The 22,755-nt window shown below is 45.5% G+C and overlaps 1 protein-coding gene across 1 annotated transcript in view; it reads right to left on the reverse strand.

Annotated features, from left to right (window-relative positions):
• Window positions 1–13,068: 13,068 nt before the first annotated feature.
• Window positions 13,069–22,755, reverse strand: part of immp2l (inner mitochondrial membrane peptidase subunit 2) — a 78,856-nt gene continuing 69,169 nt past the window's right edge. The window contains exons 4-6 of the mRNA XM_084672311.1: window positions 22,187–22,252; window positions 18,934–19,036; window positions 13,069–13,623 (exon numbers count right to left, since the gene is read on the reverse strand). Of these exons, the coding sequence (XP_084528437.1) occupies window positions 13,483–13,623; window positions 18,934–19,036; window positions 22,187–22,252 (310 nt within the window). The 3' untranslated portion in view covers window positions 13,069–13,482. The remainder of the gene's footprint in view (window positions 13,624–18,933; window positions 19,037–22,186; window positions 22,253–22,755) is intronic.

The raw sequence follows: 22,755 nt of genomic DNA on the forward strand, positions 1-22,755 counted from the left end.
GAGAAGCATCGACTGATCTGCATTCACTGGACAAGTCCCGATTCTATAGCCTTCATGCCCCCAGAGTGCTCTTCTTCACTTCCTTGTACAGCATTCTAAGGAAAGGACTCCAGGAAGAATGATGACGAAACCTCCCTCCAGACTACAGCCAATACAGCAGAGGGAGAAGCACACAAGATTAAAGAAATGGAACTCAGCCGGGGATGATCTCAGATCCCCACTAGCCTGCTAGCACTGACTCCCTCTGCACTACTGAGGACTGAATAGATTAAAGTTCTCACATTGACAGAGTGCTTGGGACATGCAGCAGCTCCTAACCCCTCTGTGTTGATGCCATGAACAGGACAGTCAGGAACACGGTCTGCTGTACCACAGAAACGTGGTCTGCTGTACCACAGAAACGTGGTCTGCTGTACCACAGAAACACGGTCTGCTTTACCACAGAAACGTGGTCTGCTGTACCACAGAAACACGGTCTGCTTTACCACAGAAACACGGTCTGCTGTACCACAGAAACGTGGTCTGCTGTACCACAGAAACGTGGTCTGCTGTACCACAGAAACGTGGTCTGCTGTACCACAGAAACACGGTCTGCTTTACCACTGAAACGTGGTCTGCTGTACCACAGAAACACGGTCTGCTGTACCACAGAAACGTGGTCTGCTGTACCACAGAAACACGGTCTGCTTTACCACAGGAACATGGTCTGCTGTACCACAGAAACGTGGTCTGCTGTACCACAGAAACGTGGTCTGCTGTACCACAGAAACACGGTCTGCTGGACCACACAGAAACACGGTCTACTGGACCACAGAAACACGGTCTGCTGGACCACAGAAACACGGTCTGCTGTACCACAGAAACACGGTCTGCTTTACCACAGAAACGCGGTCTGTTGTACCACAGAAACGCAGTCTGCTGTACCAGGTTAACCTGACACAGGATGGATGTTGCTGTTCAATCCAGACTGTGACCTTCAAGACCCCTGTGGCTTCCCAACACGAGAGAAGGAGGTGAGAGGAAGAGAGAGAGGGAGAGAGAGAGAGAGAGAAAGAGAGAGAGAGAGAGAGAGAGAGAGAGAGAGAGAGAAGGTTGCAGGTTGTATTAGATGGTACTGTATGCATGTTCCAATGAATTCATGAGTCAGATAAGCAGCAGGTCAGGGGGGGGACACACACACAAAATGATTTCCTCACTTTCTGTGTACCCAATCAACAGCTTAATCAAATCCAAACAAGTTCATGTTGATATGTGACATTGCAGGTGTCATCACAACGTATTCATCACATACCCAATTACGTGCGTCTGCCTCATGTACACCTAAATCACTCTGTGTTCACGTTCACAGGGGAAGCTATACAACAAGACCCCCCCGGGGAGAAGCAAACAAGACGTGGAATGTGAAGCCAGATTGCACAAACATACACTGCAGTGCATTAGCTAATTAGCTTCTAACCTTCTGCAAATTGCCTGTTGTTGCCACCAGTGTTGGCGATAGCGCTGGGGTCTAAGTGGGGAGGCAGGCAGTGGAATACTGTGGTAATACTGCGAGCGTTCGCAGGCTGAGCTCCTTATCTGGGTGACCATGCCGCCCCTCGTTCGGCAGGACTTTGAGCTACTGAATTGAGTTTTAATTGGTTCTGCTCCACGCTAGGAGCTGCCGGGGCTGATGCCGGTCCCTGGTAATGCTGGTGTCATGTGACAACGGCTAATGCCTGTTGGGGGACATTGTGGTCTGTTGCTGTTGGGGACACCTTGCTATGATGGGCTCTGTCTGTGTGTGTGTGTGTGTGTGTGTGTGTGTCTGTCTGTCTGTCTGTCTGTCTGTCTGTCTGTCTGTCTGTGTGTGTGTAGATGCAGACAGTTTCTTTGGGGGCCGTTACTGCTGGCTGAGTTTGGAGGTACAATGACAGTTTTCTGTGTCCATAGCCAGTGTTGGTGAAGCCCCGAGAGGTCTTCTGGTAGCCTCCAGCTACAGCATCAAGCCCAGAAAGCAACATCTGACTCAGATACTAGGAGTGTTTTTGGTTTCTTAATCCTGTGTGCCTTGGGCTAGGCAAACACAGCACATTACTGCCCAGCCCAGCTCAAAGTGACGGTTGGAATGTTTCCTTCTGACATCAATCTTACTTTTAGACATGTCCAATCACGGGTTTTCTAAATAGATTGTGCCTGTTGGGGGGGAAACGTTTTGGTGGCAAATCCTGGAGTTTAATCCCCAAGTCCAAAATGCAGCATTTCACAAGAGCGCAAGGCTGGTTCAGGAGGAGCTGTGCGATGCTGTGGAGGAAGAGGAGTCTTGTTGATCAACAAATGAGGATGAGATGGGAGCTAGTGCTGGAACACAAGGTTTAGGTCTTCTGTCATGGTGCTTCAACCCCTCTGTTCCCTGATCCTGTTAGTCTGTGATACACATGCAGCTGAAAATGATCTTCTGTCATGTATGTATATCTCCTGTAACTCTATCATGTAGTTACAGTATATTTCCTGTAACTCTATCATGTACGTATATCTCCTGTAACTGCCTGAAACCTTTTTCCGTTGTATGACTGTATGGTACCTTGGCTAATTTCTTGGTGGCCGAAAAGGCTTGTTTCAGGGGCCAATGGAACAAGCATTCCAAACCTTTGCCATGACAACATCTCAGTTTTCCTGGCTCTTAATCTTGTCTATGTGGACTATCCGACACTCCGTATCCTTCTCTCTCTCTGCCCATCATTCCCACCCCCATCACCCCACCTCCCTCCTCCATTATCCTTCCCTAGGATTTATTCAGAGGGTTGAAAAGCAAAGAAAGGAGTCAAGCCTGAGGCTAAGTGCCCTCCAAGACATTGTGTGTGTGAGTGTGTGTGAGAGTGTGTGAGAGTGTGTGAGAGTGTGTGTGAGTGTGTGTGAGTGTATGTGAGTGTGTGTGTGAGTGTGTGTGTGAGTGTGTGTGTGTGTGTGTGTGAGAGTGTGTGTGAGTGTGTGTGAGTGTGTGTGTGTGTGTGTGTGAGAGTGTGTGTGAGTGTGTGTGTGAGTGTGTGTGTGAGTGTGTGTGTGTGTGTGTGTGTGTGTGTGTGTGTGTGTGTGTGTGAGAGTGTGTGTGAGTGTGTGTGTGAGTGTGTGTGAGTGTGTGTGTGAGTGTGTGTGAGTGTGTGTGAGTGTGTGTGGGTGCTACTTGTCTGGTGATGGTGGGTATCAGAATCCATAATTTTGCGCATGATGCCTCCCAGAGGAGACTGTGGTTCAAGAGCCAGTGCCCCACTTCTCTTCGTAGAGCCCCCCCTGTCACGAGTCCTGGAATAATCACATTTCATGAATAGTAATCTTGCACAAGCATGAAGAAAATATGGTGAACATTTTCACAGCTGATTTTCCTGCCCACCCTTATTCGTAAACAACACTATTTACGTCATTCGGCCTGCAAACCTCCGTCGGTTGGCTGAACTGCATGTCGTCGTTGTAAGTTACATTGACAATGTAAATGAACCGGAGTTGTTGGTGTATTCAAAAGAAATCAATAGATCGAGGTTAATCTTATCCCGGGTTATCTTTCAACAGTCGATGTTCTGCTACATGGGAGTCATTCACTAAAGGCCAGTCAACCATACACCTCCACAGACCAGGTGCTTCCACACCTCCACAGACCAGGTGCTTCCACACCTCCACAGACCAGGTGCTTCCACACCTCCACAGACCAGGTGCTTCCACACCTCCACAGACCAGGTGCTTCCACACAGACCAGGTGCTTCCACACCTCCACAGACCAGGTGCTTCCACACCTCCACAGACCAGGTGCTTCCACACCTCCACAGACCAGGTGCTTCCACACCTCCACAGACCAGGTGCTTCCACACCTCCACAGACCAGGTGCTTCCACACCTCCTCAGACCAGTCAAGGTGCTTCCACACCTCCTCAGACCAGTCAAGGTGCTTCCGAACACCTCCACGGTTGAGAACACCCGGGTTCACTGTGCACCTGACGTTACCTGGGGAGTGGCAAGTAAAAACATTGCAAAGTTAATAAATAAAAAGGAACTGAAAATATGCCTATCCATATTTTTTTAGGCCAACCCAAAAATATTTTTCTGGCTACGCAGTACGCCCCTGGTCTCAAGGTCTCCATGTGGCCAACATAGGATGCACACGGGATCCCCACATGTCTATAATTTAATAGCCTAAGCATGCATTACATATGATTACCAGGCAGAGAATACAAACATCATGTTGTTACACTGCTGTTAAACAGTGTTTGTACACGTGTTACACTATGATGTTATTACACTGTGACTACAATCGTTACACTGTTGTTACACAGTGTTTGTACACGTGTTACACTATGATGTTATTACACTGTGACTACAATGGTTACACTGTTGTTACACAGTGTTTGTACACGTGTTACACTATGATGTTATTACACTGTGACTACAATGTTGTGACTCTGTTATGTTGTTGTTATCCCCCCTCCTCCCCCCACCTGGAGTTCACTGACCACATGGAAGAGCTGGTCACTGCTGGAACCAAATTCACTCCCCGCCGCACTCCTGTTTTCACTCCTGAAATCCCTCCAGCTCAACCTCTGCCACTAGCTCCAAGTCCTCAGCCAGTTGCCCCTCCCGCCTCCACAACCACCCTCTCATTAATTGATATCTTTTGGGTCCAGACTACAAGGCTAATGACCCCACTGATTCTCACCAGGAACAGTCGGGGCCGTCTATGAAGCTAGCCTACTCCTGTCTAGGAGTAGAAACATTAGTTGTGAAGAAACATTAGTAAATCTGCAAATTTATCAAATTTAACATTCATTCCTCGTCAGCCTGTTCAAATAAATTGGGCAAACAAAGCTTTAAACACATTAAACTTAGCTTTATTAAATGTCAGGTGTCTGTCAGGAAAAGCATTTTTAATCAACAATTTTATTGTTAGGCACAAACTTGATTTTTTACTTAAACTTTGTTAGACCAAGAGTCAACAGTGCAGCTTATTGAATCAACACCTCCCAACTTCAGTTTCATGAGTGAAACAAGATTGCATAAGAAAGGAGGTGGAGTTGCTATTTTATTTAATGAATCTCTTTAATGCAAGCAGATGTCTTTTGGTCATTTTACTTCCTTTGAATATGTGGCTATGAATTCCACTCCAGTGTTACAGACCGTGCACAACATTACATTTAGTCAGTCATTTAGCAGACGCTCTTATCCAGGGCGACTTACAGTAAGTACAGGGACATTCTCCCCGAGACAAGTAGGGTGAAGTGCCTTGCCCAAGGACACAACGTCAATTGTCACGGCCGGGAATCGAACCAACAACCTTCTGATTAATAGCCCCGACTACCTAACCGCTCAGCCATCTGACCCCCTTGTGCACAACATGTGCACAACATGTGTGCAACCTTCTTTGATGAGTTTACTGAACTGCTAAGGTGAGGACAGAGGGTCTAATAGAACTATGCGGTGTCCTTGATAACTATGATCTGAGTCGAGACCTAATCATCACCAAAGGTCTGAACATTTCCAAGTTGCTGTGACTGATGTTGCACCCTCTGATCATTTCTGTGTTGTTTTTAAGAGTGTGATCTCCCTGCACACACATATCCAAACCGAGGTTGTGACAAAGCATTACATCACTGAGACACCAGTAAACTATTTATTCAGACATTCTCCTCCACACCAGCCCTCTCTTGCATCTCAGTCAATTAGCTTGTGGATGGCTTCAATTGTAAAGTAAAACTTGTTATTGAAGCCATCGCACCCACTAAAGTGAAGATTGTCTCGGGTAAGAAAAGATCGCCTTGGAGAAATGTTACGCTGGTCAGAATGAAGAAAAGAGCGTTGGAAAGCAAGGCAGTCCTTCTTCACTGACATCATAACCAAAAACTAAAACAATACACGCGTCTCATTTGCTACCGTTGACAGACTAACAAACCCTCCGGTGTCAGTAACTGCTACACTCCAATCCACCTGGAGATGCAGTCAATTTGCCACCTTTTTTCGTGACAAAATTCAGAAAATTCAACAAGCAGTTGGTGCCTCCACACCAACCACAGGACATGTGCTGTCCCCATCTTTAAATAACATCCATTCAAATATCATGACACAATTTCACTTTTTCATTTTGTCTTCTCACAAGCCCTAAAAACTGCAGGTATTAAACCACTCCTAAAAAAGGCTAGTTTAGACCCCAAAATAATGAAAAGGTATAGGCCAATATCAAACCTCCGATTTTTTTGTAAAATTAAAAGTGGTTTATCAACAGCTGAACAACTTCTTGGAGGATTTTTTTTTTTGATGTCTTCCAGTCTGGTTCTTGTCAGCACCACAGTACTAAAACTGCTCTTGTTAAAGTCTTCAACAACATCCACTTAAACACAGACAGTGGCAGAACTTCAGTTTTAGTACTACTGGATCTTAGTGCTGCATTCGACATGGTCAATCATGACATACTACTAGACATACTAAAAGTCTGGGTAGGACACTGGCACAGAACTTAACTGGTTTGAATCTAACTTGAAGGACTGACAATACTTGTCTGTAGCTAATTCCAGATCAGAGCTGACAGGATGTTGTGTGGTGTTCCCCAAGGTTCAATACTGGGGCCTCTTCTGTTCAACATCTACATGCTACTGGCTCAGATTAGGAAAAACAACAAAGTGTGTTATCATAATTATGCAGACGACACACAAAACTACATAACTTTATCACCTGGGGACTATAATCCCATACAAGGGCTAGTTAAATGCATTGAATAATTCAACAACTGGATGTGCCTGAATGTTCTTCAATTAAATAAAAAAGAAGTACTTGTTTTGGTCCCAAGGACGAACGATTGAAAGTCAACGCTCAGCTTCAATCGCTGATGTTAAAAACCACAAATCAAGCCAGAAATCTAGTTTTAGTTATGAATTCAGACCTCAACCTGAACAGCCATATGAAGACAATTACAAAATCAGCGTACTATCACCTGAAGAATGTATCAAGGGTTAGAGAACTTATGTCTCAACAGGATCTGGAGAAACTTGTCCATGCATTTATCTTTAGTAGACTTGACTTCTGTAACGGTCTGTTCACAAGTCTCTGTAAAAAGTCAATCAGAAAGCTGGAGCTGATTCAGAATGCTGCAGCTCGAGTCCTCACTAAGACCAAGAAAGTGGATCACATCACTCCAGTTCTGAGGTATTTGCTTTGGCTTCCTGTCCAACAAAGAATTTACTTTAAAATCCTGCTGCTGGTTTATAAAGCACTGAATAGTTTAGGGCCTAAATACATTTGTGAACTGCTGCTTCCTTATGAACCATCCCAACCCCTCAAGTCATCTGGGACTGGTCTACATTGTGTTCCAAGAATCAGAACTGGATTTTATTTCTTAAACTGCACTGCAACTTTTATTATATTTCTTGCTTTTTACTGTTTTTACTGTTTTATTGAATGTTCTTAACTGTTTTAAATCTTGTTTTCTTTTGCATTATGTTTTGATGCTTTCAATGGTTTTATGTGAAGCACTTTGAATTGCGTTGTTGTTGAAATGTGCTATACAAATAAACTTGACTTTTTATTACACTATCATTACACTGTTATCATAATGTTTTTAACCCTTGTTCCACTGTTACTACACAGTTATTACATTGTTGTTCCACTGTTATTACACTATGTATTCTGATTAAATTGGCATATCTTGAAATGTTTTTTTCTACCACTTGATCAATGTCATCTCTTTTTAAATTGACTTACAAAGATGAGTTTAGTTATTGACACACAAAGATGAGTTTAATTATTGACACACAAAGATGAGTTTGGTTATTGACAACAAAAATGCACTGTCTGGTAAAGTCTATCATCAATGGAAGACTTCATGTAGAAACCTTTTCAGGTGAAAATTAAAACATTTTCCCTGGTTTTTACTTCTGTTGTCGCAAGAGTTTCTAGACCGCATCCCTTTCCTGTTCTTATTTTTCAACAGGACAGACAGGAGAGCAGGAAGAGGGCCGTGCAAGCAGGTTCCCTGAGCCGGAATCAACCCCAGGGCCCTGCAGCTTTAGTGGTACACGCGTAGCCAGTGAGCCCCTAGCATCCATTTTTAAGCATACAAACATAGGAGTTGATTACTGTGAGGCCTTAGGTCTTAATTGCACAAGCAGATCACAATAATGATACTGCCAATCCCTGTACTTTAAAACTATTACGGGATCGCCATGGCAGCATAATTGTAAAGCAGTCATGGTTCTTCAGCTGTGGACAACACGCTCACCCCTCCAGAACGTTCCTCTATTATCCTGTCTGAGAGAGAGTCCTCCACCAGGACCAGACCACTCTCAGGTGCACAGCGTCCACAGAGCATGTCTCTGTTGATCTGTGTTTGACAGCCATTGAACTTATCAAAGGCCGGTGCGGAAATCTGTATTGACCTGTGCTGGACGCACATTAAGGACTAATGGAGTTATTCTTCCGTAGTGTTGTGACCTTCGCAGGGGCTGAAGGGGAGAGAGAGATAGAGAGAGAGAGAGAGAGATAGAGAGAGAGAGAGAGGGAGAGAGAGAGAGAGAGAGAGACAGGGAGTGAGGGGGAGAGAGAGTGAGAGAGAGTGAGGGGGAGTAACAGACAGACAGGTGCAGATGTACTGACAGACAAATAAGAGCTAAACAGAATGTGTGCTCCAAATCAGACCAAGAACTGTCTTATTTTTCAATTCACCATTCGGAACAAGCTGTTAAGACAACAAAGTGACAGGAAATGTGCTCTAACTATTCAAGGTGTTCAATAAGGCTCCTTTGTATGACCATTAGGTGCCAACGTAGCACAACATGACGTCTTAAATCTTTATTAAGTCAAGCTGTCTGTAATTATGAAGTTATTCAACAGACATACATGTTGTCAGTCTCTGCAATTATTTATCAGAGACAAGGTAGGGATTACTCCTTCAAAGATTTCAAAATATTTTCTCAGAATTTTTCCTTTGTCTGCTTTGAGAATTTTAGTTAGGTTTGGGTTAGCAGATGGGCATTTTTGAGGGGATCTGTAAAGCCCTCTGTGACATTGTGTAAAAAAAGGGCTATAAGAATAAAATGTGATTTGATTTGACAGACAGGATATTAACATGACGTCAGATGATATCCGTTTTGGGATTCAAAGCCTCCTCACCTCAACAGAGTTAAATAGGTTAACTGAGAACAGCTTGTCCTTGGTTAGTCCCTCCTCCAGTTCAATCCAGAAGCCACACAGTCCTATGTTGTTCTGTCAAGAACAGCACTACGACCCTTCAGCAGAAATATTGAGGGTGTTTTAAAGAGCGAGGTGAAGTAAACCCAGAAGCAATTTTTGGAAATAATATATTTCTCCACTAAAATATCTGTCAACCATCTTGTGTATTGTCTGAGTAACTCTCCATATTGATTTTTCTTTTCCTCTAAGGCCTTTGCCCTTTTCTTGTACAAATAGGACTTTATTGGACGTACTTTTACGTGTCAAAATGACTTTCTTTTCAAATTAAGAGGCCTTTATTCAAGGTCGTAGCATTGGGGTGATTTGGATGTCTTAGGCTTAATTCAACATGGATGATAAAACTGGCATTGTACGGTCATTATTACAGATTTAAAATACAATAAAAACATACTTGTTACTTTGATTTATGTTATCTTTTCTGACGGCAAGTCTGCAGATAGTGAACTTTAATTTATATTCAAGGCTGCAAAAACTTTCTTATGCAACTTTAAATATGTGAGGGCTTCATCAGTGGTTATCTGACTAGTCCCTCTATTATTGCCTTTGTCTGAGAACAATTCACCCATCCAGAGGATGGAAGTGTTGGACATGCTCCTCTTCTGATGAAAGAGTCTGATAAAAAGCATCAAAGAGACACATACCACTGGCGTAGATACACTTCATTTTGTTCTTTTCTGCTAAGCTTTTGTGTTTGGTCGACAAAGACTTGGGACGAGTAAAGCCAAAGTCTCATATTTTCGTCTTGAGAACTTTGGGTCCAAACGTTGAGAAAACCGCTTGAGTCTTCTTTTCTTAGTTTTAAGGCGATCTGGAATTCAGACTACACTTGTAGCTTGGCTACCCCAGACCAATTCACAAATGCGTGTTGTTCTGGAACCAATCAGAGCAACGAAACATATTTTTACAAAAACAAGCCAACAGTGCTCCTCTAGTCATTGTTTCATACCCGCCCCACAGATAAACGACTGTGATTGGCCCAGCACTTTCCTGCCAGAGGGAAATCTGTTTGAATGTGAGGGAGGCCACACCTAAGAACTGAAGTAGCCTTTGGGCTGTTTTACATGACAGGGGCACAGGTTTCATTATACATGAGTTTAAAGTCCCAGACACCTTTTTAAAACACCCCACCCCACACACACTTTTTATTTCAACAATTATATTTAATGGCTGCATCCTCAGTTATATATTTTTTTAAAGGTGTCCTTCCACCCACATTTGAAAGCAAAATACGTCTGCTACACACTATATGGATGTAGGCCTACTTTGTGGCTATAGCACCAAAACTAACATTGATTTAGAATTGGCTACTGATAAAGTAGTTAACTAAAACACAACTGTGTGTAATATTGGCTTTTATATTCGTCTCAAATCGTCACTTATTCACCCCCCTCTCGACGCTCGGCTGTTGCCTCCTGGCCGGCTGCATGGTCAGAAATAGAAAGTTAAATAGGTTGTAAGCATTCAACTAACCATATACAATTATCTCGGAATAGACACGTTAGCGTTTGAGAATGTTATTATATCAGCGTGAACGCAGAGGGAGACTTAATCCAGCAATCTAAACGCATATGCTAGTTTGTACCAGTTAGAGCACAATAACATTTGTGTCATGATGACTCACTCGAAGCGGTTACTCATCAGACACGCGTTGTTAGGGTCGTACTGGATTGGATTAGGACGCTGGCTGTTGCTGTGAGCTGAGCTACCTCACCTTCGTGAAAGTTGATGCCGAGTGAAAGTGCGCAACGCCCTAATATGGCGTTTGACCTTAGAGGTCTTCCTCTTCTCTGCGCACAGCAGCCACTCACTGTTTAATATCTATTAAAGGGCTTCATGATACGCTTTCTGATCATCCGCGCGCCTTGGGGGTGGCTCGACTCTGACAAGGTAAAAGCCCAAAGTGTGGAAGTGACCCTGGACCGTGCTACGATTAGCATAATTGCATTTCAAAATGGTCAAGAGCGTAGCAAGAGAGGAGCAATCAAATGGTCAAATGAGGCATGGAGCGTTTCAGACGGCCTCAAGATTTCATTACAGAGTCGGGAAAAGCCGGGAGAGGGCAATACCGGGGCAAACTATTGCAATATGTATGAATACATGACATTGAAATGGTGGAGTAAAATTTCTCACTCAGTGATAGTTTACTCTCCCCTGCCCAGTGTAGGCAATGATCTAGTGTTGTTGTCATGGTGTACAACTTGAGAGTTTGAGGCTTGGCTGTACGGTAGCTGTGCGGAATAACGCACTACAATGTCACCCTTAAGGGCCCATGGAACAGCGCAGGGACATGAGCAATAACACCATCATAAGCAGAGAACAACTGTCCTTGAGGGAAAGAAATGTCAAACTGACACATGGTTGACTTATGTTCCTATTATCTTTTGGGATTTACCGTTCTGATAGAATTCTCATGAATCATTGAATGCATAAAAATTTCTTTCCTGGATGATTTAATATATTTCGCAAGCGGGGACAACATGGAGGGAGCAGCCCATAAATTCTGCATAAAAACAAATGGAACTCTGGGATGTCTTCTCGGTGACAGCGGGGCAGGCTTGCGCTGCGCGCGCGCGTTTGTAAAGACGCTTTTCTAAACATTCTTTTTTGTCACTGCTGAATCTGCAAACACGCGAAGGAACTGCACATCTCACCAAGAGGAACAGATACATGATTTGCTGTTTTTTGGGCAAGGTAACAGAATATGTATTAACTCCCTGACCCTCACCTACTTCCGCAGCTCTGGATGGCCTAGGCCTACGGGCAATGACCTGCAGATTTCAGATTAGCTTGAAACCTTTTACAATTTTAAAGCGTAACAAACCATTGGAACACTCTTGGCGACAAATACATCAAAGCTGCATCAATTATAATTTCTAAGCAATTTTCCATCCAAAACGAGTGTCATCAATCGATGTGTTAGTCTTCTACCACCCTTTCATAAGCTTTGATTTGAGTGATCTATACTGGCTTGTGAAAAGTCTTAACGGTTATTAGTTCTAGGTTATTGGCTTTCAGCACGAAACGAAGTTGGCAATCATTTGACAGAACTTGAATATTAATACACAAATTAGGGAGTTAAAAAAACGAAACGATCTTTTAATGAATGATTTCTGATGAACATGTTGGCTCAGCGGGAGGGAGTCTCCTTACACCTGAACAGACAGAGATTCACTGGGGATTTAGACTCACATCTCCCGGACAGTGATTCACTGGGGATTTGGACTCACATCTCTCAGACAGCGATTCACTGGGGATTTAGACTCACATCTCCCGGACAGCGATTCACTGGGGGTCTAGACTCACATCTCCCAGACAGCAATTCACTGAGGGTCTAGACTCACATCTCCCAGACAGCGATTCACTGAGGGTCTAGACTCACATCTCCCAGACAGCGATTCACTGGGGGTCTATAAAATCTACCAGAAACTCATCAACCCATTTTATATAAATACATAAAAACCAAATTTTATAACCCTATTTTTCGACGTATAGGCAATTTTCTTATGCAATTTTGATTTATATTTGTGGACGGCTGTGGCTCAGGGGGTACAGAGGGTCGTCTGTTAATCACAAGGTTGGCGGTTCGATCGCCGACTCCTCCAAGGCCATGTGCCGAAACATCCTTGAGCCAGACTCTGAAGCCCAAGTTGCTCCTGATGGGCAGGCCGGCACCTTGCACGGCAGCTCCGCCGCCGGCGGTGTGAGTGAGTGAGAGTATGAATGGGTGAATGAGAGGCAAACACTGTGAAGCACTTCGAGTGCCGCTAAGGTATAAAACGCGCTTGTTACCATTTGTATATCTATGAAGGACACAACCTACAATGCAAGGATCAGGTGTGATGGTGTGAATCATAGGCACACTGAAACAAAGAATTCAAACATTTTAATTCCATTACACACACACTGATTTGTGAACACCCATTTCCATGAACTTGACTTGTTCATCTTCAATTTCACCTTAGAAAGTCCATCTAAGAACATTTAGGACGGGTATTTATATTTCCGGTCTGAATCGAGGCCAGTTTCCCACTAAAGGCTTCTTCCATGTTCTAAGGTTTTCAGAGCAGGTCAAACAATTCGTTGCTTTGAAATTCCGACAACAATTTGACAATATACTTATTATCTTGGTGTTCAACATGACATACTGTGTAAAGGCTATTGAGCCACTGAAACAATGAGGTCCCATTGACATGATCTGTCTGTCAGGAGTCAGATCTTCCGTTTCAGGAGGACGTGACTCAGTATATAGTCACTGTGCAGGCTTGGAGGAGGCAGCACCTCCTCAGTCCTCATCTTCCTCGGGCGTCGTGTTCCAGTTCAGTAACGGCCCTCGTTCAGGGGGCAAAGATGGCTCAATCCTCTGCCACCGATTGGGCGGCCAGATGATGTGGGAGGCCTTGCCGTGAATCAGTCCCAGAGAGACCTGTGGACAGGAGGCGGGACAAACAACTACTTAAGATTCAATGCGAGGCTTGACACGATGTTAAATCGCATTTTAAAAACTATTTGCTTATTAAGTAAGGGATGTAATAGACTACATTATGCTGAAGGCATTTTATTATATGTGTGCTGGTAAATCAACAAAAATATTTACAAAAAGACTTATTGAAAGGGTCAAATGACGTCAGGCCAAATGCTGAATGTTTTTGGTTCTTCTACACAATTCATAGTGTTTTAAAGCCGTTTGCATACTCTTCATAAAAACATACAGATAAATGTCAAATGGTATTTATAATTCCTCTATCTTTCCATCTTTCACAAGGCATGCACTTACAAACAAGTAGAGCTGCATAATTAATCTGCTGTTCTTGAAAGTAACTTTTTCCCCTCCACAGTTTGCCACCTGCCTGGGGCCTTGTTGAAAACAAAACACTGTTTTGATCTTGAACTCCTCCAGTCTCCTGGGGGACAACTCTGTCTCGTTTAAGAGCTAGCACAGAAAAACATGTCTGCACACCAAAATAAAACCAGTTGATTGTCAGAAATCAAGTCAAGAATACAGTATTCATGGATTGATATTTGTTCCTTGAGGACATTGGAGCTGACTGACAAGAGGAAACACAGGAAAGGTTTTTAAGGGGCAGGAACAAAATCTTTCAATAGGCTGGGTAACACTTTACGTCTTCATATAGGCTAGGTAACACTTTACATCTTCCTATAGGCTAGGTAACACTTTACATCTTCCTATAGACTAGGTAACACTTTACATCTTCCTATAGGCTAGGTAACACTTTACGTCTTCCAATAGGCTGGGTAACACTTACATCTTCCTATAGGCTAGGTAACACTTGACATCTTCCTATAGGCTGGGTAACACTTTACATCTTCCTATAGGCTAGGTAACACTTTACGTCTTCCTATAGGCTGGGTAACACTTTACATCTTCCTATAGGCTGGGTAACACTATACATCTTCCTATAGGCTGGTAAAACTTTACGATCACTACCACATAGACCCATAGCAAACCCCTATAGTAACAATGCTGTTGCTACATAGGACCTGCTTTGTTGACGGTTTAGCGGTTATTACAAGAGTGAAACTTGGTATGGGGGTGTTTGGGCTTTCCAGGGGTAAGTGGATGTGATTACCAATCTTGTTTTGGTTGTTCAACCTTCAACCCTCTTCACAACACCTACTCACCCCTCACACCTCTCCCCCACACACCCCCACTGGCCCCCCAGACTGCCCCCCCCAGACTGCCCCCCCCAGACTGCCCCCTCAGGCTACCCCCCAGACTGCCCCCTGTGAAATACATTTTGGGCCTATGTACAATGAAAGTGTTTTAGGAGAAGTTTACAGTTGGATTTGGTATAGCTTCATGTCTGTAGGATGGACCAATGACTTTTGAGAACTGTCGTATCTATAAAATGGTCTGTTGAAGAATGTTCTGGGGGGTTCAGGGCCCCCCAGGCTGGCCCCCCAGGCTAGCCCCCCAGACTGCCCCCCCAGGCTGGCCCCCCAGACTGGCCCCCCAGGCTGGCCCCCCAGGCTAGCCCCCCAGGCTGGCCCCCCAGGCTGGCCCCCCAGACTGCCCCCCCAGGCTAGCCCCCCAGGCTGGCCCCCCAGACTGCCCCCCCAGGCTGGCCCCCCAGGCTGGCCCCCCAGGCTGGCCCCCCAGACTGGCCCCCCAGGCTAGCCCCCCAGACTGCCCCCCCAGGCTGGCCCCCCAGGCTGGCCCCCCAGGCTGGCCCCCCCAGACTGGCCCCCCAGGCTGGCCCCCCAGGCTAGCCCCCCAGGCTGGCCCCCCAGGCTGGCCCCCCAGGCTGGCCCCCCAGACTGCCCCCCCAGGCTAGCCCCCCAGGCTAGCCCCCCAGACTGCCCCCCCAGGCTGGCCCCCCAGGCTGGCAGACTTGTCTGCGGGTGTCAGCTCAGGGCACGGAAACATGGGCTCAATCAAGCCCACTGTGAGTGGGGTGCTGGATGCGTTACTAAATCATGGATGTGAGCCGGTGTGTAGAGAGATAGATTGAATGTGTGCTTCAGGGTGTGCCAAAGGTGTGTGTGTGGGGGGGGGGAGGGGGGGTTGTATTAAAACCCATGGTTGTAAGGTATACAGGGCAAAAAAAATAATTCAACCCACCAACAAAATGACTGGAACATATTTCCACCAACCGGTCATTAAATAAATAAATACAAAAACGGTGTTCGGCCAGTGTGGCAAAGCCCGGCTGTTTGTAAACACACAATCAAATCTTCAAATGCCATTTCAAGGCTGCTAAAGCGAGGGGAGAGGGCCTGGAAGGCTGAACTAACCGCCGCCTTACACAAGAGAAATGGCTGCCAAGGTCTTGTAGACATCAGGGGTACTGACAGATGACTCCTGAATACCAATCCTTCTGCCACAGGAACAGCTGTGTGAGTCAGGGAGGGAGGGCGGGAGGGAGGGAGGGAGCAGGGAGGGAGGAGGGAGCAGGGAGAGAGGGAGGGAGCAGGGAGGAAGGGAGGGAGCAGGAAAGGAGCAGGGAGGGAGGAAGGAGGGAGCAGGGAGAGAAGGAGGGAGCAGGGAGAGAGGGAGGGAGCAGGGAGAGAGGGAGGGAGCAGGGAGAGAGGGAGGGAGCAGGGAGAGAGGGAGGGAGCAGGGAGGAAGGGAGGGAGCAGGGAGGAAGGGAGGGAGCAGGAAAGGAGCAGGGAGGGAGGAAGGAGGGAGCAGGGAGAGAGGGAGGGAGCAGGGAGAGAGGGAGGGAGCAGGGAGGAAGGGAGGGAGTAGGAAAGGAGCAGGGAGGGAGGAAGGAGGGAGCAGGGAGAGAGGGAGGGAGCAGGGAGGGAGCAGGGAGGAAGGGAGCAGGGAGGGAGGAGGAAGGGAGAGACAACTGACAGTCAGATGAATCTCTCTTTGCTGTGGTTCAGTAGGAAATGTTTGACTAATTGTAGCCAGATTTTAATATGCTACATTTGTACTGTTATCGTTTGTACATTTTAAACAGAACAACTACCCCCATACAGGACTGAAATAACATACTCAATCAGTGAACTGTTTCAGTACAATGAAAGCAACATTTATATGTGCTTGATTGTGTTTCCTCACCCATGGACCCAGCAACCTGGGTGCCGTCATTCAGCAGATTTTAAGCTACAATAAGTACATAATCACATTTGGGGGAAGGTATGACTGTGGTGTCTGTTCGATGCTATCCAACCTGACAGCTTGCTCAGAAACGGCATCTCCCCCAGCATGTCATACCCCAGCTGGGCTCCCAGGAGAGCACTAAGAGCTGGACAGTTGTATACACCTACATTAAAGTAGGATGGGGGGTCAAGAGAGAGTGGGAGAATATAAGGAGATAGAAAGAGAAAGGGTAAATAACGATTCCTTTATTCATCTCAAACAATGTGGTCCCCCTCCCTCCCTCCCTCCCTCCCTCCCTCCCTCCCTCCCTCCCTCCCTCCCTCCCTCCCTCCCTCCCTCCCTCCCTCCCTCCCTCCCTCCCTCCCTCCCTCCCTCCCTCCCTCCCTCCCCCCCTCTCCCTCTCTCTCTCTCTCTCTCTCTCTCTCTCAGGAGCAACAGGAACTGCCAGTTTGTGTTAATGTGTGTATGTGCACCTGTAAGAGCGAGAACAAGCCACACAGAAAACAGGAGCATAGAATAGACAGGGAAGAGAGAGAGAGCAAGTAAGTGCTTCACTAAGAGGCATGGTTATTTACTTTCTTGAGGGAAACAGACTTGGATTTGTGAAGTCAAAGTTTCCTGTTCGGTGGACCCTTTCAGAATGAGGTCAAAACACCAAAGAATTGGACCACTACTTCCACTTTGTTGCATCTCCTCCTAAAACACATTTCTTAAACCACCAGGCTGTCCAAGGACGGTCTTTACTTCAAATAGTTCACATTCCCAAGACTTCCTTTGGTTTCTACTCAAATGTAAATCTAGAAAGGCACTCCGAAGGTGCCTATACTCACATCAAAACCATGAGGAGAGTGGGCAGCCACAAAAAGCGTCTCTTTCTCTTTAATATTTTATTTTATTCTTATTCAGTCGGAGGAAAAAAAACATGAATAGTGCAGCGAGAGAATCCAAGAGTACAAATGAGGATAGCAATCATCTCCAGCTGCTGTCCTCGTGACTGATCTCTGAAAAGAGCGATGCTGGACTGCTAAATGCATTTCTTGTTCTGTTTTTAAAAGGGAAACGACGCACACATGACATGAACAGTACAGCAAGCACATATCAAGATAACTAGCTCCAGCCTTATTCAGAGTATTTAAATTGCATGCATGGTTCCCTGCACGCTTACAATTCCTGCTATGTGGAAAACCACCAAAAGATCAAATTGGGAGTTTCTGTTTACCACTGGCTAGTCTGTCTACACGTCAGACTAACAGAACTGGGAAAAGAAACACTTTTCTTAAGGGCAGCGTTCTTTTTCCTTTAGTATTCTGGTCATCTTGCCTGAAAACACTCCATACACATTCAGTTTTAAGGAACCAAACACAGGAATTGTTGAGAAACTACGAAGTGATTCTTTGTATTCACATTTAGAAGTGTTAAGCCCCTACAACACCGCGTAACAGACTTCAATCGCTTCCAAAATAAATCCTTTCACCTACCAGTGAGGCTCAAATAAAACTGTTAGATGTCACACAGTGTTTTGCTTTCAGGGGATTTGACACAGATCATTCTCTGCCCCCTGCTTGTGCCTCCTTCCTCCCCCAGTGAAACAGTTGTAAATTACTTTGTCAAGAAGGCTGAGGACAGAGACAGGACAGTCTGAGTTCTCACTCCCTCATCCACAGCCTGATCTGGGACACATGTGTTATTCCCTGTCAAGCATGGACACAGGGACGGGGGCAGGTAAGTATGAAAACACAGGAAACAAATTTAGGAGGGCTCAGTGTGTGCCCACACAAACACGCGCACCCCCCCCCCCACACACACATGCTAGCACTGGCAAAAGCTGCAAGGCCCAGCGATGCCTGTCAGACTCTAATGGGTCTGTGTGTGTCATCGTGTGGTTGAAAATAGCGAGCGTTTCCTCTGAGGGGGCTGGGTCTTAATAAGCACACTGATTATTCAGAGTCCAGGTTTTGTTTGCCAATGAATGTCTTTCAATTATTTCACACAGGCACTTATCAAGGCACTCCCTCCAGGGATTGGGCACACTGTTTGCCGCTCTAATAGCCAAGCTGGACAGGCAACATGCAATGAGCTGCACTTTTCAAAAGGTTGGACCATTTCCGTCCTGGGGGAGGGCGAGTGGGTTTGGTGGTTAGTGGGGAACCTTGTGTGATGTCGTACCGGTCCAAAGCTGTTGCTGTCCAGACTGTGGCCATGATGGTCTCCCTCTATCCAAAAGTGCCCATCAGGAACCCTCACATAGCGATTCTTATAGCCAAGAGTCCTGGAGAGAGCATGAGACAGAGCGAGAGAGAGCAAGAGAGCGAGAGAGAGCGAGAGAGAGAGAGAGAGAGAGAGAGAGAGAGAGAGAGAGAGGTGAAAAGAGAGAGAAAGAGACATGGTTAGTGACTGTATATAGAATTTGAAAAAATAAATCATTAAGCTTCATGGGTTTTCTAAATAATTTCCCTTCATTTTCACAGTCATAGTACATCAAAAAAACTAAAATAACACTGCAGATAGTAAAATTCTGCTGTTTAATTTAAAATATTGTTAAAAAAACATCTTTCACTTCCAAGTTTTTGGAACTGATGACTTGCATCCTTTAGCCTATAGAGTCCCCCAGCACCAACGTGCTGAGGAGAACAGCATGTTATCGTTCAGCTGGACGCCTAGACCCAGGCTGAGAGATGATTTACAATTTATCAGACGAACATGGTGAATTATGAGCGCAATGACTCTTTAAATGAGAATTTGGTCTCTGATTCAATTTCACCATGCTCTTGCAGGTCTCTGGGAGACCAAAGGGGCCAGGATAGACCTTGGGCACATAAATATTGATTTGGCTTGGGAAGCTGAATTTATTGACTTCTGCAAAACCAGTTGAAGTTTAGTGTTTTCGAAGGGCAGCAGAGGCCACAAAATATGATTTTGAACCTTTGAAAATTAAAGACTGTGTAAAAATGGGGGAAACGCAACTTATAAATGTAAACATTACATTTTATAGGATACTGTGTTCTTATTAGAATCTGCTACCCTTCCTATTCCAATAAATAAAACTACACACAGTGAGTCAACCTTTAACTTTGTTTGACAGAAAAAGATAAAAGCACACTTTGACATGAATTAGCAGTTTCTAACCAGCATTAGCACACACTGTGGAGATATTATCAAGATATTTCAATCTTTTTTCTGTGGTGATCTGCTGTAGTGTTGGGCTCTGTGAAACATGTTCCTGGAGTTGTAGTGTCTTGAGAGAGGCTGGACTGAGAGGAAGCCTGGCACAGCACACTGGGAGCCCCTGACTCAGAGGGGGGCGGGTTAGTGGGCAGGCAATCTGCATGTGTTGCTAGATTAAAACCCTAGATGTGATTTATGCCAGGCTATCCCACAGGAAAACAGCCAGCCATATAGCCAGCCATCCTTGTAGCCAGCCAGCCAGGCATATAGCCAGCCATATAGCCAGCCAGCCAGCCATATAGCCAACCAGCCATATAGCCAGCTAGCCAGCCATATAGCCAGCCAGCCAGCCAGCCATATAGCCAACCAGCCATATAGCCAGCCAGCCATATAGCCAGCCAGCCAGCAATATAGCCAACCAGCCATATAGCCAGCCAGCCTTATAGCCAGCCAGCCATATAGCCAACCAGCCATATAGCCAACCAGCCATATAGCCAGCCATATAGCCAGCCATATAGCCAGCCATATAGCCAGCCATATAGCCAGCCAGCCAGCCATATAGCCAGCCAGCCATATAGCCAACCAGCCATATAGCCAGCTAGCCAGCCATTTAGCCAGCCAGCCAGCCAGCCATATAGCCAGCCAGCCATATAGCCAGCCAGCCATATAGCCAGCCAGCCAGCAATATAGCCAACCAGCCATATAGCCAGCCAGCCTTATAGCCAGCCAGCCATATAGCCAACCAGCCATATAGCCAGCCAGCCAGCCATATAATCAGCCAGCCATATAGCCAGCCAGCCAGCCATATAATCAGCCAGCCATATAGCCAGCCAGCCAGCCATATAATCAGCCAGCTATATAGCCAGCCATTCATGTAGCCAACCAGCCTGCCAGCCTTGTTTCAGTGTCTCTGCCAGTAAAGCCATCAAAGCCATGTTAATTATTCATCCCCTCCCCGGCTGGTGACCTGTAATTTGTTCAGTGGCGCCCATCACAAATAGTTGCCAGGATGAATTACATGGCGACAATATGTTATGCAATGTGACACCCGCCTCTGCCCGATGCTCCCACTGTCCAATCAGAGCAGGGAGATCCCAGCGACAAAGAGCGCACACATCGAGCTACTGCTGTTGCTTGTATCAAGGAAACTGTCATTATGCTGTTTGCTAAAGCTATTTAACTGCCCTTCATTCCTGTGTTCTTGGCCCAGTCCTCTGAGACGCTCAGCTTGACTGGATCAGACACCTGCACCTTACAGACCTGGAATAAATACTTAGATTTGGTCTCTAACTTGTATTTGGAAATTGACTTCATTGACTTGCTTTCACAGCAATAGGGTAAAATAAGAGACTTCTTCAGAATGCATTTCACATATTAACTGAAAAATTTGGCAATGTTTCAAAAACTCGCTTTAGTGATTCTGCCTGTATCCGACTTCAGTTGAAAGTTCTGGAATAACGCTGCCATGATAAGCTGACTTAATGCTGAGTGATCGGGTTTGAGTGCCGGCAATTTCTAATGATACGTATCAAGACAGTGTGAACTGGAACACCACATCAAGGTGCAAATAAAAGTAACTTTCAGAAGAGTCATCAAAGCTGCTATGGTGCTGACATATTTCCATCGGTGACATTGGCTGGAGTCATTAGCCCAGCCTTGTAAAATTGGACGCTTCAAAAGGCGCTCTTGTGGACGAGCCGCCCTTTGATAGAGAACTGAGATAATAGCCATCGGAGGCCAATTCCCTCTCTCGCCCCCTTTCTTATAAAACCGTCACAATGGTAATCAATTCTTCACAGCCACCAGAGGGGCTCCGAGCGTGACAGTGTCACCTTGAAGGAGGACAATCTGGGCTGACTGACCTTGTTGGCCAAATACAGTATTTAGCCACTTCTGTTACCAACTGTCATAAATGAAGCAGATTAATGAGCTCGTAAGATATACAACTGCATGTGTTTTTCATTTGTTTCTTCGCATTAGCTTAACCGAAAGTGGTTTGAGTTTCGGCGCTAGCTCAAGAGGGCTGTTCATCGCTGGTTGGACAAGTATGACTGGCCAGGGGGAAAGGAAACTGTCTGGTTGGACAAGTTCAGCACAATGTTGCTACAGCTCTCTGACCTGAGGGCAAACAATAACGTCGTAAGGGTTCTAGCACAGGTCATAGGTTTAACACGCTCCAACACATGACCAGGGACTACAGAGCAGTGTGTGTTATGATTGGTGGGTTGTGGGAGGAGGGTGTTGGTAAACGTACTTGATGAAGTCTCCCTCCAGGGCAATGACCCGCTTGATGATCTTCTGTTGGGGGTTCTTGGGGGACCTGTGGGGGCAGTAAACATTTCTCAGCTCATAACAAGCCACTGCAAACACAGAATTCACCTAACCCGGGTAAAACGGCTTGTGACTGTATGTCAATGTCTTCTGTCTTTAAAAGGGGTCAGAGTCAGTTCTGGTCCCTCTCTGAACATCGGTTTGTTTCCCTCTGTTAATCTGCAGCTGCTGTGTGTTCTATGGACTATGAAATGACTTATTTCCTTCTAACGCTCAGACCGCAGCAATCCTTTTAAATACCTCATGTTTGTTTTTAGTAATTAACTTCTCCTTTATGCTAGCAAGGGTTACGTTGAGATGAGGGTCCTTTTGCAGTGGTTCCCTTCAATATGACACAATGCAAAAAAACATTTTTAAAAAAATGTAGCGTAAACGACAAGCAGCACACACACAGAACCAGGCTAATATACGATTTAAACATTTACATTTCTCGGTGTCAGGCTCAACAGGCCTAACAACACAAAGTCAATTTCCCGGAATTAGTAAATGATA

The sequence above is a fragment of the Hypomesus nipponensis genome, chromosome 14, assembly GCF_054491055.1.
Source record: "Hypomesus nipponensis isolate SF chromosome 14, ASM5449105v1, whole genome shotgun sequence".
Lineage (NCBI taxonomy): Eukaryota > Metazoa > Chordata > Actinopteri > Osmeriformes > Osmeridae > Hypomesus > Hypomesus nipponensis.